At 36.8% G+C, this 18,115-nt stretch overlaps 3 protein-coding genes across 3 annotated transcripts; all 3 read left to right on the forward strand.

Annotated features, from left to right (window-relative positions):
* The first annotated feature begins 1,467 nt into the window (after positions 1–1,467).
* On the forward strand, positions 1,468–1,863 carry LOC129109025 (retinal cone rhodopsin-sensitive cGMP 3',5'-cyclic phosphodiesterase subunit gamma-like). Its single transcript, XM_054620944.1, has 3 exons — positions 1,468–1,577; positions 1,667–1,701; positions 1,787–1,863. Exons 1-3 carry the CDS (start codon positions 1,468–1,470, stop codon positions 1,861–1,863), a joined length of 222 nt encoding a protein of 73 aa, XP_054476919.1.
* A 5,099-nt stretch (positions 1,864–6,962) lies between these two features.
* LOC129109018 (guanylyl cyclase-activating protein 2-like) lies at positions 6,963–10,119 on the forward strand. The gene is made up of 4 exons (XM_054620931.1): positions 6,963–7,157; positions 7,548–7,697; positions 9,067–9,163; positions 9,998–10,119. The coding sequence occupies exons 1-4, from the start codon at positions 6,963–6,965 to the stop codon at positions 10,117–10,119; spliced, it is 564 nt and encodes a 187-aa protein (XP_054476906.1).
* A 2,838-nt stretch (positions 10,120–12,957) lies between these two features.
* LOC129109009 (guanylyl cyclase-activating protein 2-like) lies at positions 12,958–14,529 on the forward strand. The gene is made up of 4 exons (XM_054620919.1): positions 12,958–13,158; positions 13,246–13,395; positions 14,182–14,281; positions 14,408–14,529. Exons 1-4 carry the CDS (start codon positions 12,958–12,960, stop codon positions 14,527–14,529), a joined length of 573 nt encoding a protein of 190 aa, XP_054476894.1.
* The last annotated feature ends 3,586 nt before the right edge of the window (positions 14,530–18,115 follow it).

Genomic DNA, 18,115 nt, shown 5'->3' on the forward strand with positions numbered 1-18,115 from the left:
TATGTTTCTTTGTTGTAATGGCTGTGAAAACAAACCTCCCTCTGGCACATTACATCTAAATGTAAAACTATAGAGACTATGTATGCAGTCCGTCTCTATGTTGTTATGAGTCTATTTTGGCTCTCTTCGTGGTCATTTTGCATCTCTTTGTAGTTGTTTTGTGTCTCCTTGTGGTCATTTTGCATCTCTTTGTAGTTGTTTTGTGTCTCCTTGTGGTCATTTTGAGTCTGTTTGTAGTTGTTGCACTTCTTACTTTGGTCTGTTTCTCTTTGCGGTCATTTTGCAACTCTTTGTAGTTGTTTTTTGACTTCTTGTCGTTGTTTTACATCACTTTATAGACATTTGTCTCTCTGTAGTCGTTTTGCTTCCCTTTGTGGTTGTTTTGCATCTCTTCGTAGTTGTTTTTTCTCTCTTTGTTGTCTTTTGTGTATTTGATTTATGTTTCTTTGTGATACATTTTTGGGTCTCTTTCTTGTTGCTTCATGTCTTTCTGAGTACCGTTTTGTTGGTGAACGCCAGGGTTCTGGGCCTGTGCCCGGTAGGCCTGTTCAGTAATCCATTGATGACAGTAGGCTGATCTGATTGCTTGAAATCTAATCTGATGTGATGTTATCCAATCTAATCCAATGAAATCTGATCTAATCTGCGCTACTACAATACATTCAGAAGGGACAGTAGGTCAGCTGGCTGCAGTTTTATAAATGAAGCGTTCTCATTCTCAAACAAAATGTACAATCTCAGTGAGATTTATGAGCAACACTCATTTTTCAACCCTCATCAAGTCTCTTTTTCTTTATTTTTTTTTTACCACTGTATCTCTTCTTTTACTTCACACATATCCATCCAATGTCCCATGCATAGTTTCTCCTTGTTTTTAATCAAAGTCTACATTAACAAACTTGACTTAAGAGATGATCACTTAGCTCATGATGGCCCATAATGCTTCATGTCTGTCAGACTCTCACAGATTCCAGGAAAACAGGTACTTTGCGCCGACATGTTACACCACAGGTATGAGCTGTTCTCATGAGATTATCCCTCTCAACTCTATTACGGGCTTTGTGTCCGACCACAGCAGGTATATAAACACTGACACCGAGGAGAAGAACTCAGAGAGACAGAGAGAGTGCAAAAAGAAAGAGAACCTTCTCTTTGTTTTGCATTTCTTTCGCTGCTCAGGACTTCCAGACAGCTTCTTTTTTCACCGATCCAAACTCCCAGAAAACCAACTCGCAGGTGAGGCTCTCAGCTGGCACAACATCATGCATTTAGTTCTTAAATGTAGGAACTACTTTGATGAAGTTCAACACATCTCAAGAGAGAAATAATGTCACGTTGTTTTAAATACATGCTGTGAAATTAGACATAAAAAAATGGTTGAGTTTGAAATGGTAAAGTGCTCGATGTGTGGAGGCAATTTATAATGTACTCAGTTTTTTTAATGAAACTTTGCTGTTTTTAATAGAAATGAACGCAGCAGCATCAGCACCCGGAGGCTCAAAGCCCGCTCCACCCAAGTTCAAGCAGAAGGAGACCAGGCAGTTCAAGAGCAAAGCTCCCAAAGCTGGACAGAAGGGGTGAGTGTGGAAAATAAAAATAAAACACAACTCCACCGCAAAGGGTTTTAACAACTGTAGGATAATGGAGTCTCTGTCTTTTTTCTCAGATTCGATGATGTCCCAGGGATGGATGGCCTTGGAGGTAAATATCAATCAAAGCACTAACTGATAAGCAACAAGTAGTCGATGAAGGTGAGATCCATTGACCTTTGGTTCCTCTCCTGCAGACGCCGAGGTGGTGTGCCCCTGGGAGGCGTTTGGTGACATGGAGCTGAGTGATCTGGCCCAGTTCGGCATCGTCTAGAAACAAATGGAAAACGGCGTATTCCTGGTGGCTGTAATCCAGCAGCTTGTCATCAATTTATGAGCCTTCCTCATGCGATCTCCCTCTGTCGATGGCCGTGGAGACGAGCCTGAATGGGATGGAGAAGGAATTATTTTCTCGTCCCAGTCGATAAGTGGAGGCAGAAGCTCTTGGACAGCAGCCCCCATGGATGACTCTTCTTCTGTTCTGGGCCGATACACCTCACCAACTGGAAGTTTTAGCATCTCTATGAGCTCAGTCTCTCTCTATGTATATATATATCTTTGATTACCTCTGAATGAGATTTCAGGATGCCTCTGTTGTGGCCTCGTTGTCCTATGAAGCCAAGAGCAAGTGTAAAAGTGTAACACACTGTACCGCTGCTTGGGTTTGGTTAAAGGGATGACGGTGGAATAACCTGGGATCAATAAATCTTTCCTGAAATCCATTCATCTATCTATCTATCTATCTATCTATCTATCTATCTATCTATCTATCTATCTATCTATCTATCTATCTATCTATCTATCTATCTATCTATCTATCTATCTATCTATCTATCTATCTATCTATCTATCTATCTATCTAAGATAACTGTGTTGTTAACGCTGTATTTCCTATAATAAACAGTGTTTTAGTCGCGTTATTCTGGTCTGACTCTCCATTCTGAGCATCATTCTCACTTTTTGTGTATAATCCCAACATTTTCCAGGCCTCCTATTTGTGTTGAAAATAAGGACCAGTATGACTTATCCATTTCTGTCATGTTTCCCTTCATTGAAATACTTAACATATCCTACTTTTATTTTAATAAGTACTGTGTTGATACCCATTTTAGAGGATGTGTGGGCCATTATAGCTGGAAAAACAACACAGACTGTATTTGTATGAAGAGTTATATGAGTTGTTTATTAAACAGCAGACACTACTGAAGCTCCTTCCCCGTCTTCCGACCAATCAAAGAGCTTTATGTCAACATTCACGGTGTTCAGCATCTTGGGGTTGAAGTTTGAAATACATTTAGAAAAAATGACCAGCGCTAGGATAGAAGCGCCAATCTTCTGATTAGTGGACAACCCGATCTAACTGCTGAAGGGCGGAGGCACATGTACTGGCTTTAATGTCTCCGTTCTGGACTCTAAAGTAAAGACATCCATCTGTTAAGTTAGCTTGACCTTTCTTTGCTAAGTTGTGATTGGTTGATAACTGTAGTGTAAAGACATGTTAGCAAGAAAAACGCATCAGCCAGGTGCGGATAAGAAGGTATTAGTTTGATAGTTTGTCTTTGGAGACCTCTAGTGGCTGAAGAAGGAAGTGAGGTGGGTTGTTATGAAGAGCAACAAAGTCTGTGTGAGGACGGAACAAACACAGGACGTTCACCCAGGAGGCTTGTGGTCATGTCTGCATTCTGAGTTATTATAATTGAAATACGTGCATAACTTATGTTGTTATGTTATGTTATATTCGATACCTTAAATTGTTACATTAAGTTGTTACGTGACGTTGTTTGATTAAGTTATTTCCTTAAATTGTTATGTTATTATCTTAACACAAACCATGATCTTTTTTCTCAACTTAAAAGTAGTTTTGTTGCCTAAACCTAACCAGTTATTTTACGTGTCAACAATGTGGCTTTGTGTATTTCTGAAAGCGTGACACCAGGCTTTTCCAATGAATAGTTATAAGACTGAACACATTTTCAAAGTTTGCATTTAAAATATCATTTTGGGATGATGGCTGTTATGTATGTCATTTCCTCATCGTACTGGAGTCATTTTCATCTTGTTAACAGAGCCTATATATATATATACAGTATATATATATATAGCTTATATAGCTTGTATGTCTCAATGCTGTTAATGGGATCTTGTAAAGCCAGACTTAGCTCACACAGTTCAGTACGTGTTTCTTGTTATGCAAAGATCTAATGAACCCCCTGACTTTACAGTGTGAGAGATAAATACCTGTAATCCTTTATTTTCTCACCAGGCTTCCACTCAACGACCCTCAGACAAACTGCAGCTAATCAATGAGCGCAATGATGAGTCTAGTTTAATATATTTATGATTATATGTTTGAGTCTAGTTTAATATATTTATGATTATATGTTTGAGCATCATTAAAAGACTCTGAATTTTTCAATTTTTTTAGTTTTCTAAGTGAAATCACAAATTTTTTGTTTCATTTGGAGAATTTATCTCAACCCAATATTTCATTATAAAAGACTCTGAGACCATTTTTCATTTTACTGTTTTTTATTTTTCTAAGTGAAATCACAAATTTTTTGTTTCACAGTGTTTTCTGTGTTCTGAGGATGAGGAGTGAGTCTCAGGGCCGTGTGGAGCCTCTCTTGTAACAAACCCTGCCATAAACAAATATTCTTCTATTTTATCTATTTTTTTAGGTGCTATTCTTTTAATTAACATAAATGTGAAAAATGAAAACATCTTCCCCTCACTTTAACTCTCACCAGATCACCTGTAATGCACACAGTCACAGCGTTGGTACAGTAAATGTTTGTACATATAATTATGAAGGTTTGTTTGAAATGTATTTTTCTAAACCCATTTCATTTTTTAAATGAGCCGAGATGAGATTAATGTTATTGATTGGAAATTGATTTTATAGCCTTTCACACAAGTACGTAATCTGATAAGTAACAGTAAAATACACAAATGCCAAAGAAACCTGAGGTTTATTAGAAACAGTGAATGTTTCAACTCAAATGTCCTGCTGCTCAGCACGTCACAATTCTTTAATAAACTATTTGTACATTTTAAGCATCCTTATCATTATCGTGTTTATTTAGATTTGTTTTTGCTTCCACTGGTGTCGGTTAGACTCTTGATGAAGATCTGCTCACAGGCTGCTCTCCGTTCTGACCTCAGCTCGTCTCTCCATTCAGAAGAGTTGCAGCAATGAAAATGAGCCACGGTTTGTTGTTCAAAAGGAATTAACCTGCAGGAATATTCATCAAGTTATATGTCTTTATAACGTCAGTAGGTTTTTTCTTAGGAAATAAAGAAAAAACATTGCCTATGAAGAGGTTGAAGGTCTGTTTCTTTAATGCAATGTGTTATTGATAACTTGTAATATTAAAAACAAGATCATGTGGTTTACATAACTGATGACACCAGTCATTTATTTGTAACTTGTAAAAGAAAAAGGCCTCTGGATTGAGGCTGGATAACCAACTGTGCAAAATCAAGATTTCTTTTTATTTTGTCTTTCTGTCCTGCTGGATCAGCTACATTCACTATTCTTCATGGGCATTTCCCATCCATCCACCAGGTGCCCTCCTTCCTTTCCCCGTCACCTGACTGCCCCACTCATCTCCTCACCTGCATCTTATACGTCATCAGACCGATAGCTGATCAAAGACTCCAACAGTAGAGGCAAACTTCAACTCAATAGTTTAGCTAGCTAACATTAGTGCGCTAAGACCAGACTGTAACCTCTGGTTCTGCCGAGTGAAGTCAAAGCTTCATGTGTTAAAGCTGCATTCTCTGCTGTCCACCAGGGGGCGACTCCTCTGGTTGTATAGAAGTCTATGAGAAAATGACTCTACTTCTCTCTTGATTTATTCCCTCAGTAAACATTGTAAACATGAGTTTATGGTCTCAATCTCTAGTTTCAAGTCTTCTTCAATACAGCATGATGTTCATTTAGTAAATGATGCTCCATTTAGAGTCAAACAGACCATAAAGCAGGGGATGCTTTAGGGCGGGGCTACACACTGATTGACAGGTCCACACCAGAGACGTATACGCCGTCTCTACGTCACTCGCTTCAAAACACAAACCAATGGGTGACGTCACCATGACTACGTCCACTTCTTATGTAATCTGTGGCTATGACATAGCGTAGGCGCTGTGGTGATCAATAAGTCAATCAACTAACTGTGGCGTTATGTGAATAACTAGAACAACTTAATGACTTCAAATGAAATCATCGGTCGGCATCACATAGATGTGTTCAGTGTTTAACTGGTGACTCTCAGCTGAATGCAACTTTCCTGTGTTTCAGATTGTGTTTTGTTTACATTTCACATGGTGCATATTCTAAATATAAATGTGCATAATTTGGGTCAAAAGGGGCCAAACTGATTGTTTTTGGTCTGGAGCCGGCAGCTTTGCAAACATAAGTACTTCAGTCCCACCAATCTCATCCACGAGGGTGTCAAATAATATTCCAAATGTAAATTCACACCAACTTCTAATCGTGAATTTATGAACTAACTAGAGTGAAGTGACAGTAAAAGCCGTTATCAACTCACCAAGACGGCTTTGACCACTTTAACCAACTGTTCTCTCTTAATATACACTTGACACTTTAATAACGTACTTGTTTTAACATACTCTTATCTGTTTGTTTGTTTGTTTGTTTGTCATATTTTGTTATTTTATTGTAAAATTTCACATGTTCTTTTTTTTTTATTATGTCTTTTACTACTTGTTATGCACTAATCACCAAGCCATCTTTTGATGTTCTCCTCATAACCAACACAATGAGGTGATTTGCGTTTAATCAGCATGTTAATATCTCACACCGATGTTAAGTCAGACATTTACTCAACGTTTTACTCAAAAACTCTGTGAGAATGAATCTAATAGACGGCATTAATAAAAACAAAACAAAAAAATACGTTTAAGCGTTTTACACTTTACAGGAATGTCTACTTTATTGCCACAGGAATATAAATAGATTCATATTTCTCCTTTAAAGAAATATGAATATATGGAAACGCCCCCTCATTACCATATAATCACACTGATAGTTGACATGCTTCTAACAGCCTGCTTTGTTTAATCGACTCTATCTGCTCTGTCATTAACTAGATATCACAGTCATCCCTGTGTTTGGCGCTCGGTGAAAACAGTATTGCCAGATTTTTCCGACTTTCTCTGCCTGAAGATCAAGTGATTAACGAGTTAATAAGATTAGGAGCTGCTCAGAGAGCTGGACTCTGCAGCAAAGCTCTTTGGTTTGGTTGCAGTGTGGGAGCAGATGCTTTACTGACCTGCAGACTACTCTCACTCAAACAAACACATCGTTTTTATTCCCTTTTTCTTGTTATTTATCAGAGTAACCAGGAGGCCATGGGGCAGGAGGAGAGCCACAGTGAGGAGATGGACCTGGCTCAGATTCAGGAGCTGTGCATCGCCTTCATGAAGGAGTGTCCGAGCGGCGCCCTGCACCTGCACGAGTTCAAGAGGATCTTCGGGGTGGCGAGCAGCTCTGCAGAGGAGTCCGTCTACATCGAGACCATATTCCGCTCCTTTGACACCAATCAGGTGCGAAACAGAGACGGTTCTCATCACAGAAATAGAGTTTCAGTTCTGGTGTGAAGGCTTTTATTTACATGGGCTTCCCATCAAGTTCAGGGTTCACTTTAAGGTTTTGTTTTCACATGTTGAGCTCTGCATCTTCATCTCTTTCTCACCAGTAAGTCACTAAGGTCCTCTGACCAGGGCTTACTGGTCAGAGGACCTTCGTTGTGGTGTCTCCAACAATGTTAAAGACTTATTCAAACTGGTCGTTGTGTCACCTTGTGTCGCCTGCTGTTTGTGATTTTGTGTGTTTTTAATCTGTGTTGTTGATTGTTTCCACTTTCTGAACCGTATCCTATGAAAGTTGCTGCACTAAATTAACTTGTTATGCACTTATGCATTATTTGCTTGCAGGACAACACGCTTGATTTCATCGAGTACGTGGCGGCGCTTCACCTGATCCTGAGGGGAAACCTGGAGGATCGGCTCAAATGGTCCTTCAAGATGTACGACAAGGACGGGAACGGGAAGTTGGACAGGCAGGAGGTGAAGCGGATCATACGGGTGAGAAAGAGATGTTTATATATATATATATATCATCTGTTTGTTCTTTATTATCTATTTTAGGCCATTTTATCAGCTGATGATGTGTGAAAATTGTAAATGACAACCAGGTTTCGTAACACAAATCCTCTGAGGGCAGATTACGGCGGTGTCCCTGCAGCTTCACAGGGTGTTAGATGGTCTCTGAGAGGGCTATTCCTGAAGTGAACATCTTTGCTCTGCTTTACATTAAGCCTCTAAACCCGGAGACATAAATTTAGACCTCCGTCCAGGTGAACTGTTTTCTGCACTCTCTGAGATTAGTTTGTATGTGTTACAGTAATCCAAAAGCAGAGTGTGTTATTCCTAATTAGGATTGATGTATAACTACAATATTAGTATTCTACATTTATCTTTTTCATTTATTTTGATTTTCATTTAAGCTTCGAGTCACATTAAAGTATCAAACACTGTATGTTGTACAGAAGTAAAAGGTGCAGTAAATAAAACAAGAGGAGATACTACAGGCAAAAACATTTACGATTTAGAGATTTGAGTCTATTTTTCTTCCATACACAGTATCTTTCAGACTAATGGAAAGAAAACATATATTTTATTACTTTGCGTCTGTAGATTTCTCCTAAATTCACCAAAGTTACCATTAGATAATGACTAATTTACATATTTAAATATAAGATTTCAGAAAACTTGTAATACAAAAAATAATCATCTTAATGTCAGTAATCATCTGGTGAAGTTTCATGTTGATATCTATTAGTTAATTTTTTTTACCCTATTCACCTGTAGAGTCTTCAACATGTATGTAATTTAACTAAACATATCTTTAAAGGACGTTTTCTCTAAATGAGTTTTTTCTCAGACTCTGATCCATAAATCTCCACTTCAGTAGCTCTTACATACACCAAACTTTACAGTTTCATTCCTCTCTATATTCTGAAGGTTTCTACAGAGGGGTTTGTTCACATATCATTCATAGTCTGATTTATACAACATTTATGACTAAAAACATGGAGAAAATTGATTTTTTATGGCTGCTGACAGTATTTTCTGATACAAAGAGAGATCCTACATTCCCTCTGTAACAAACATTTGACTCTAATATATCAACAAAATGAATCAAGAATTTTGAACCTGGTTTTATCCAATGTGCAGATTTATGTTCTGGAAATGTTTGCAAATTATCACACATATTTAAAAGGATACCAACTAATTTCGATATTTAAACATAACTTTTCAAAAACCTCATAATACAAAAAAGAATTGCCTTAGTGTGAGTAATAAACTGGGGAAGTTTAATGGTGATATCTATTCTTTTTTTACCTTACTCTCCTGTAGTGTCTGTTTAACACTCTTTTTGTTTCTCTCTCAGATTCTTTACAAAATCAAACTCCAGACGAGTGAAGTCGGCATGTCGCCGTCTGAAATCTGTGACAGGATCTTTGATCTGGTGGACCAGAATCATGACGGTAAGAAAGATCAAAGTGTACATCAGAAAATATAACAAGCGTCACGTTTATTTTATGGTCTGTGTTTCAGCGTCTTTCCACAAAATCGAATGGGACTAGTTGAACGTTACGAGAATCTTCTATTAAATCAGTAAAGTAAAGAAACAGTTAGTCTGAGTCTGAGAGAGTAAACAGATAAAAGTAGGAGGAACATCATGGATGGAGGACGTGACAGCTGCTCTTTGGGGGGAAAAGATGTGACGACACTAATATTTTCATTTTGTCTCTAAAATTCCAGATTCATTCTCAGCATTTGTTTATTTTCCCAAAATGGTATTTTAACTTTTTGCTCAACATTTCAACCTTATTTCCAACATTTTTAAATTATTCTTAAATTTCAACTTTATTCTCAACATTAAAACTTTATTCTTGGTAAATACATTTTGTATATATATATATACTGGACTAAAATACGTCAAAAATAAGCACAAAAAATAAACTTTGTTAGATTCTTTGGCTGGCTGTAATACTCATCCGTATATTCTCATTGTATGATTTACACAAAACTTGTCTCTGTGAAATGCCATCTCATGATATATCATGTTTTCATTATTTTCAATTTGTCCGAACATATTATTATCTGGGTCATGTGATTGCCTCTCATTGGTTGCTATATAGATATATTGTCTGTTTGTTATCAGCCCTGATGAAGACCTACAGTTTTCAGAACATAGTTACGAGTATGAATTCATGTGGCTTTTCATCAACATGTTTGGTGATGTGTGTGTTTAAATGTTTAGCAGCAGGTGATTTCACTGCTGTTAAAGGTGTATTCTGTGTCTTTGTCCCTCACAGGTCAGATCACCTTGTCTGAGTTCATGGAGGGCGCTCAGAAGGACGAGTGGGTCATGAACCAGCTGAAGTTGGACGTCAACGCCTCCGGTTGGGTCATCCAGAACTGTGGGAAGTTACCGTGACCTCTGACTCCAGTGGGTTTTGTTTGAGGCCGACACAGAGGTGTTGCTTTACCTGAGTCTCCACGTCGAGCTTCCTGTGACTTGAAGACGGAGCTCAGTGAACTTTGTCACGGCTGCAGTTCTGCTGTGATTTTGACCGCTGGTCCAAAGGTCCAAGTCCTTCCTGTGTGGACTGGTCTGTAAAGGCCTTCAGCTGATGTCTCTATCTAAGGACACCTCATGCTCACAAATAACTTTTATTGTTAAATACAGTAAAATTAAATATTGTGTACATATTCATTTATGTTTGATATTTATTATATATATTGGTAGAATACTTGTCGATGCAGAGGGTTAAAAATAGCATTATATTTTTTGCGTAAACTAATTTGCAGCCTACTTTAGTTGCCTTTTCATAGCAGACATGGAGTAAACACATAACTACAACTTGATTCAAGTGATTCTCTTTCCTTTTAGCTCTGTTTTTGGTCTCCACCACCACCAGAGGGGAATATCTGTCTGTTCAGCTCGTCTCTAAATCGTGATATTTGGTGCTGGGTTGGTAGAGTAACCAAATCACATTTGACACAATCCTTGGACCAATTGTTGTATTCAATGTGTTTGTGCAGCTTTGTGAGATTGCATCGCCAAAGTATCATCTTTATTCTTTATATTATTTGTCGTTGCCCATTATTTTCTCTTACTGGGGCCATCTGAGCACTAAAACATTTCTGCAACGTGAGTGAAATGTCTGAAAGCAGAGATGTTCAGACTAATGTTTGGAATATTTAATCCACCGATATATTTCTGCAATGTTTCCATTTCCATTTGGTTATATGATACAAAGAACCCTATAAGTGTGAAGAGGTGGTTTCTGATGTGCATTTATTTTGTTATTAAAAACTTTTTTGATACAAACTTCATGCTGTATTTTTTTGAATTGCTTTCAGTGTCTTTCAATGTCTTTTGTGATTCTGCCACTTGGTGTCAGCCAAGTCAGAAATGTACAAATCCTTCACACAGGAGCTTAAGACTAAATCCTCAGAGGCTTTAATGTTAAGTCTGGGCTTAGTTTGTCTGCAATCTGATCTTATTTGTGTGAGTAGAGAAAAGCACTTTGTCCATATCGCCTAAAGTGACCAAGACATGAGGGACGGGTCTGAACGTAGAAGAATGGAGTTGTTGGGTTTGGTTGTTCTGATACAGAAATAACAGAAAGAGGAGACTAAGTGGGACTCGTCTCCAGAGCTGTGTTACGTGAGACTATTACAAGCCCTGGACGGTACGTGGAGAAGAGAGAAAGGTAGTTATAGCGAGTATGGATAGGTTTGAACAAGGTTGGGCAGAGGGAGGAATGTATTGAGAAGGTAAGTAGATGAGAGGAGAAAACACCTTCACAAAGTGCTTTACAATGAAACAGAAACCATTTACAACACAAAGACAAAGAAATAAGCTAAAAGTCTGAAAGCTAAAAGAGTTAACATGTAAATATAGAGATTTATACAAACTAAAATGTCTTTAAACACAAATAAAAGTGGTTTTTTAAAGAAATTAAAAACCGTGTTTCAGACTAAATCTGTGGTGCTGACTATCAAAGTAAAAGTACTTGTGCAGAAAATGAGCCGTTAAATTGTCGTAAATGAATTCATGTGTAAGTTGTATGTTACTGTTTACTATTTAACTTCTATCATAAGAAATATGCTTTAAAGTGATCGCATGTTTTGTTTTTAAAATCACTATCTGAAAGGAGCTGTAAATAATGTGTTGGAGTTAAAAGTACAATATGTCCCTCAGAATTATAGTAAAGTAAAAATATAAAGTAACATGAAATTTGAATACTCGCCATAAAGTAAAGTTCCTCTAAAGTGTACATATGTATAGTACATGAATGAACAAGAGGTAAACTAAAATTACTTTTCATATTTTTAATCCTCAAGGGCTTCTGATCCACACACTGTTTACGAATTTGACATGAAAGGATGAAAGATGAATTAACATTTACACTTTATAAAACAATGAGGATCTTCTTGAGGAGACCCTTTACACGTTTGGCTATTCATTGAATTTCTGAGGAATGATTATGAAGATAAGTAGAAAGGCCACGCCCACACGCCCATGAGCCTTTTTTCTTATCAAACTTGTTGTTAATAATCTTCTTCCTTCAGCCACAAAAATATTGTTTATGTTTTAATATTATTCTGTTACAATTAAGAACATTTGAGAAACTCACAAAATGAAGATCTACAACCTAAAGTTTTGCTGATATCATTCAGATTTACTGTTTGTGCTCAAAACTGCTTTTGAGGGTCTTTTGTGTGATTATCGGTAGCAGCATTGATCAGAGTCTCTGATTATTTCCTCGTCATGCATCCTTTAGGTCAGGTTGGTGTTTGTGTGCTCATACAGAGAATTAGTGGATAGATTTAAGACGACCACACTCGGGCTTTGACATCACACGTCTTTTAATCCCGCTGAGAGCTCGGCGGTGGACTTTTGTCTTCGGGGGGATCTTTGCTCTGTTAGCTGCCAAAGAGGACGAAGAGATGGTGCTTACAAGCAAATGCATAAATGCTCAACAGTTAGGATCATTTTCTTCAGAGCTACGTGGAGTGACTTTTTCAGCTTTTTTATGGATGTACAAATATTGAAGACATTCTCAAGAGGGATTTGTAAAAAAGATTGCTGAAAAGTCAATTGGATTTGTCCATAAGGTCACCTTTAAATAGCCGACAGTGGGCGGTCTGCTGGAGGGGCTCAAGGCACGGATTCATGGCTCGAGAAGTGATGATTCTGAACGACAACTTCTCTGTGTGTTTTTATTGATTCAAGCTATTATTTAGCTTCCTTGCATCTGAAATCATGGGTCAAGGTCAGAGCAGCGGCGATAAGGAAGTGACCCTCCAACACATCCAGGAACTCTACCGTAAGTTTGCGAGTGAATGTCCGAGTGGAAACCTGCACCTACACGAATTCAAGAGAATCTTTGGGATCAACAGCACCTCCACAGAAGAAGAGTCCGCGTACATGGAAAACCTGTTTCGGTCCTTTGACACAAATCAGGTAATGTAACAGTGTTAGTGATGTGTTCAGTGTTTGTCTGTTATTATGAGTCTTTGTTGAAGGCAGCGCGTCCTGTTTGCCTCTCAGGACGGTAACTTGGACTTCATGGAGTACGTGGCGGCGGTGCATCTGGTTCTTCGAGGGAAGCTGGAGGACAAACTGAGGTGGTCCTTTAAAGTTTATGACAGAGACGGAAACGGCTGTTTGGACAGACAGGAAGTGAGACACATTGTCAAAGTAAGTATTCCATCATTTTTATTTAGGATTAAAAATGAATTGAATATTTTGCAAGAATGAATTAGAATGATTAGAATACTTTTTGCTCTAACAAGAAAATGTATTTATGACAATATGGTCCACATTCTGTCATTTCCACGTCTCATTATCCATAAAGTGTGGTTTGATCAGATTTGTTTGACAGTGGACTGGCAACACAAGCAAACAGAACCACAAACCACCACTCACACACAGCAGACTGTATCTGCTGAGGAGACTGAGGTCCTCAGGAGTGCAGGGAGACCTCTGCTCCCAGCAGACCACATGACACTAAAAACCTGTGCAATACAAATTCAACGTGCAATTATAGCTTTAATAGTTATTCTGTCTGTACATATAATATTTCAATTATTGTGGATTTTACTGTTTTTTATTGCTTATTTATAATACTTTTTTTTTTTATTTCATTTTTATTTTATCTTGTCTTTCTTTTACTATGTCTCTTGTGTGCACTTTACTCTACGCTGCTGTAATCCTGCAAATTTCCCCGCTGCGGGACCAATAAAGGATTATCTTATTTTATCTTATCTTATCTTAAATCCCACCAAAACCAGTGAGAATAGCTTAACAACAAAAAGTCAACCACAGGAATCTCTCACGTGAAATAACAAGTGTAAGTGTAAGTAAATGAAGAACAGAGCAGGTGTCAGAACAACAACAGAAAAATAAGATTGTGTGTTTTAGAAATGTTGCTGCTTTAGATCTCAAACATTTGAAATTAAATTAGTCTTTTTTTCATCTGCTCAGATCATCTACGCGATAAAGAAGCACCATGATCCGAGCATCGCGGGGAATATCGAAGATATTTGCGACCGAATATTTGATCTGGTGGACAAGAACAACGACAGTAAGTTACAAGTTTATTAAAATACACATTCATACGTCGTCGACATTAAACATCCAGCTCTTTTCTTAAGTCTTCTGCTCTTATGTCTGATGTGTGTCCCTCTTGTTTCTCTTCTGAATTGTGTAGGTCGGATCTCTCTGGAGGAGTTCATCGAGGGGGCAGAGAAGGACCCGTGGGTGATGGATCAGCTGAAGCTGGACATCGGGCCCTGTGATTGGTTCATCGAACAGGTGGAGAAGAAACCCTGACTTCACAAAGAGCAGCGAGTGTTTTCATGATGAGTGACAGTAACAACCTGTCCTCTGAGTTTGGTCTGTCTGTTGTTAACACACAGAAGCATCAGAGAAACGTTCATGAGGATAATCTCAGGGATTAATCTTTGGTTGTTGGACGAGCCGACTGCTTGGAGAAGAATTCTGAATCTTCCATTTAATCTTTGATCTCACCGTTGTCTTCTACCAAGTGTGAGGACACAGACAAACAAATGTCTTTTCAAGAGGTCGTCTTTTCCTCTAAAATGTTTTTTAAATCTTGGAGCTGTTGAACGGAGATCTAAACCTGAAGTCTTCTTTGGTTGATCGTTGGATCATCAGAGGAACATGTTCAAAGTGGATGCATGTTTAAGACCACAACTCTGCAGCAACACGTAGATAATGCTTATTTTATATTGATTGATATTGTTTCTAATTTGAGTAAAGAGTTAAACACATTGTTTTTTTGAGAAGCTGATGATGGAAGTTTCTTCCTTCTCATCTCTGTTGAGAGCTGAGCATGCTCAGTTCCGATCGAGCACTCTTAGGAAAATGGCGACAGGTAAAGACAACTTTTATCAAATGAAGTGCAAAATAAATGTGGGCGAAACTCCAGATTAATTTAGTTTAAAAAAAGATTAAACGTGACATTTATGTTTGGTAAAAAAAAAAGAAAAATGCTTCGAGTGTAAATGCTTCTAAAAAAACCACAAAAAACGTTGAACCCTTTTATTTAAAGAAGCCCCTCCACATTTTGGGAAATATGCTTATTCACTTTCTTGCTGACAGTAAGATAAAAACAATAACGCCGCTTTCATGTTTGTACACTAAACATACGGCCAGGAGACAGTTGGCTTAGCTTAGCATAATGACTGGAAGTAGGGAGAAAGATCTAGCCTGACTCCCCAACCAACACCTCCACAGGTCTTTCACGAACATGTTGTAAGTCGTGGTTTTCAGAAGACTTATGTGCTGAACTATTTATTGTCTCTCTGACGTCTTCACCAGATACCAGGCTGGCCTTCAGACAGGCTTCAGCTTCCCTCCATTCCAGTCTTTATGCTAAGCTAAGCTAACTGTAACAAACAGGAAAGGATCTTCTCATAACTAGAAAACTAATAAGCATTTTTAACTGAATTGCAAAACAAACTCTTTAAAGTTTAACAGATCGTACATATATACATTCTAGGCTACTGGAAGGCTAACATTCTCTGAAGACATTTTTTTATACATTTATATGTAAGCATTTCAGTGTAGAAATGTCATCATTTTAAATGCATTGATGATATTTTGGGGATATTTGTTTGATTTGTTTTGAGTCTTATTTTGTCAACACGTACGTCTTCAAACACAAGTTGGATTTGTTCTGTTTTTGAATACTAAACTTTATTCAAATGACAGCGATATTTAAGTCAATTCTCATGAGGTAAATACAGAGATCAGTTCATGCATAAACAGCAACAGGTCAGATTTAATGTTGTCTCTAATTCTCTTATCAATGTGTGCCTGGTTTAAAAGCCAGAACAACCCCATATTTGTTTTTTAATCTCATCCATTGTTTTGAGAGCTCATCTGAATGTGAATGATAATAATTAATAATAAAGTACAGAAATGCGGAAGAGGATTATAACAGGAGTTTGGGAGTTAATCAGTAAGAATACAGCACCAGTCAAAAGTTTGGACACACCTTCTCATTCAACTACATTGAAGAATGTAAAATATAAAACATATTCTGCTTTGTTGAGCATTTGTTTGTTTACCACATAATTCCATAAGTGTTCCTTCATAGTTTGGATGTCTTCAATGTTAATCTACAATGTAGAAAAAAAAATAAAGAAAAACCATTGAATGAGAAGGTGTGTCCAAACTTTTCACTGGTACTGTATGTTGTTGACAGTTACTTTTTATTTCTGTTATTAATCGTTAAAAGTTTTTCTTTCTGTTTCTCCCGTCTGTCAGATGTTGTTCTATTTAACAAACTGAATCCTCATCACCCCTGTTAAGCTCCAAATAAAGTCATAAAAGTGTATGTGGATGTTTTAACATATTTATTATACATTACACATTTTTGCCAAAGCGTGTTGTAGTTCTTCGACTCCTGCATTTCTCATTTACAAAGAAACAGACAAACATGAACGCATCTCTCACCCTGTGGGAGCTTTCATACGTGGCTTTAGTCTGACGTACTATTCTTAGCCTTTAAGGCTCTTTCCTTAATGTCCTTTAGCTGCACAGAGACCCTAATGAGATGCACACAGACTCAGTTTTTATGCTTTGTATGTTCTAACCTAATTAAATTACTGCCACCCACATTTAATTAACCTTTTTTCCACTTCCAGGACACCACTGGCTTTGTTTTCCTGCTTTGTAAATATGAATTACTAAAGAGATAAAACATCACGTCTATTTGTATTGTTGTCTTACTCGTACGGTTTTGCAGTTGCAGACATATTCGAATAGTCTGCTGTGTGTTTGTGAAACCAATGTTTAAGCAAAGATTCTTAAAGGCTACGATTAGTCAGACGAGCTAAATGCATTTAGTAAACGGTCCCATAGGGTCGACATACAGAGAGTCAGACTGTGTTTATGCACACGTGTGACGCATCACCATTCAGAGTCAGAAAGCATAATACTAATACTAATATATAAATATTGGTAAGTTTTCCTCTGAGTAGAATTTAACGAGTACGTCTCAGTAAATTACACCAAACGGAAGAATAAACAGTTTTATACTCTTTTAACTGTCCAAAAAACATTTATTTTTACAATCAACATGCAAATGAGAAAGTAGTGCAAAATGTGAACTATACTTTGGTGTTTAGGTTTTACCTATTTACTTAAGATTTCATTAAGATTTCATTTTTATTTTCACAAAATGAAAACAATGTGCATTTTTTGTTATAAGGATTTTTAAGTCCCTTCTCTTTATTTGTGTATAATGTTTTGTAGCTCATAAAAATACAAAATATTTATATTAATACATTAATATTTATAATAATAAATAAGTAAATGAAATAATACAAAATAAAAAAAGTTATCAGTTTAAAAACCATGGCGTGTGTTTTATGTTGAAGTCCCTGCTGCTCACTTCACCTAATTAAACTCTATAAACTCTTTGTGGTTATTTAAAGTGTCCATCCTTAAGATTTCACTCCCGCTTCATTTAGAATATCTATTTGAGTGAAACATTTTTTTTTAGTCAGTTCAGAGTCTTGGGGTGTCTAAAATCCCTACTAACATGCTATTTTTAGAATTGTTTCACAAAAACAATAAAAAAAATTATTATATGTATATAAATCTATATTCATAGCTATATCTATCTCACTCTCTTCTCTCTCTCTATATATATATATATATATATATATAAAAAAATACAATATAAAAAAATATTTATATTAATACATTATAAATAACATATACTTATATATTTATAATAATAAATAAGTAAATTAAATAATACAAAAATAAAAAAGGGAAAGTACTTTTATAAATATATATATATATATATATATAATGAAAAATTTAAAAATAATATTTTACTTTTTGTTGCAGTATTATTATTTATATTAATATTATTAATATT

This window comes from Anoplopoma fimbria, chromosome 2 (assembly GCF_027596085.1).
Source record: "Anoplopoma fimbria isolate UVic2021 breed Golden Eagle Sablefish chromosome 2, Afim_UVic_2022, whole genome shotgun sequence".
Taxonomy (NCBI): Eukaryota; Metazoa; Chordata; class Actinopteri; order Perciformes; family Anoplopomatidae; genus Anoplopoma; species Anoplopoma fimbria.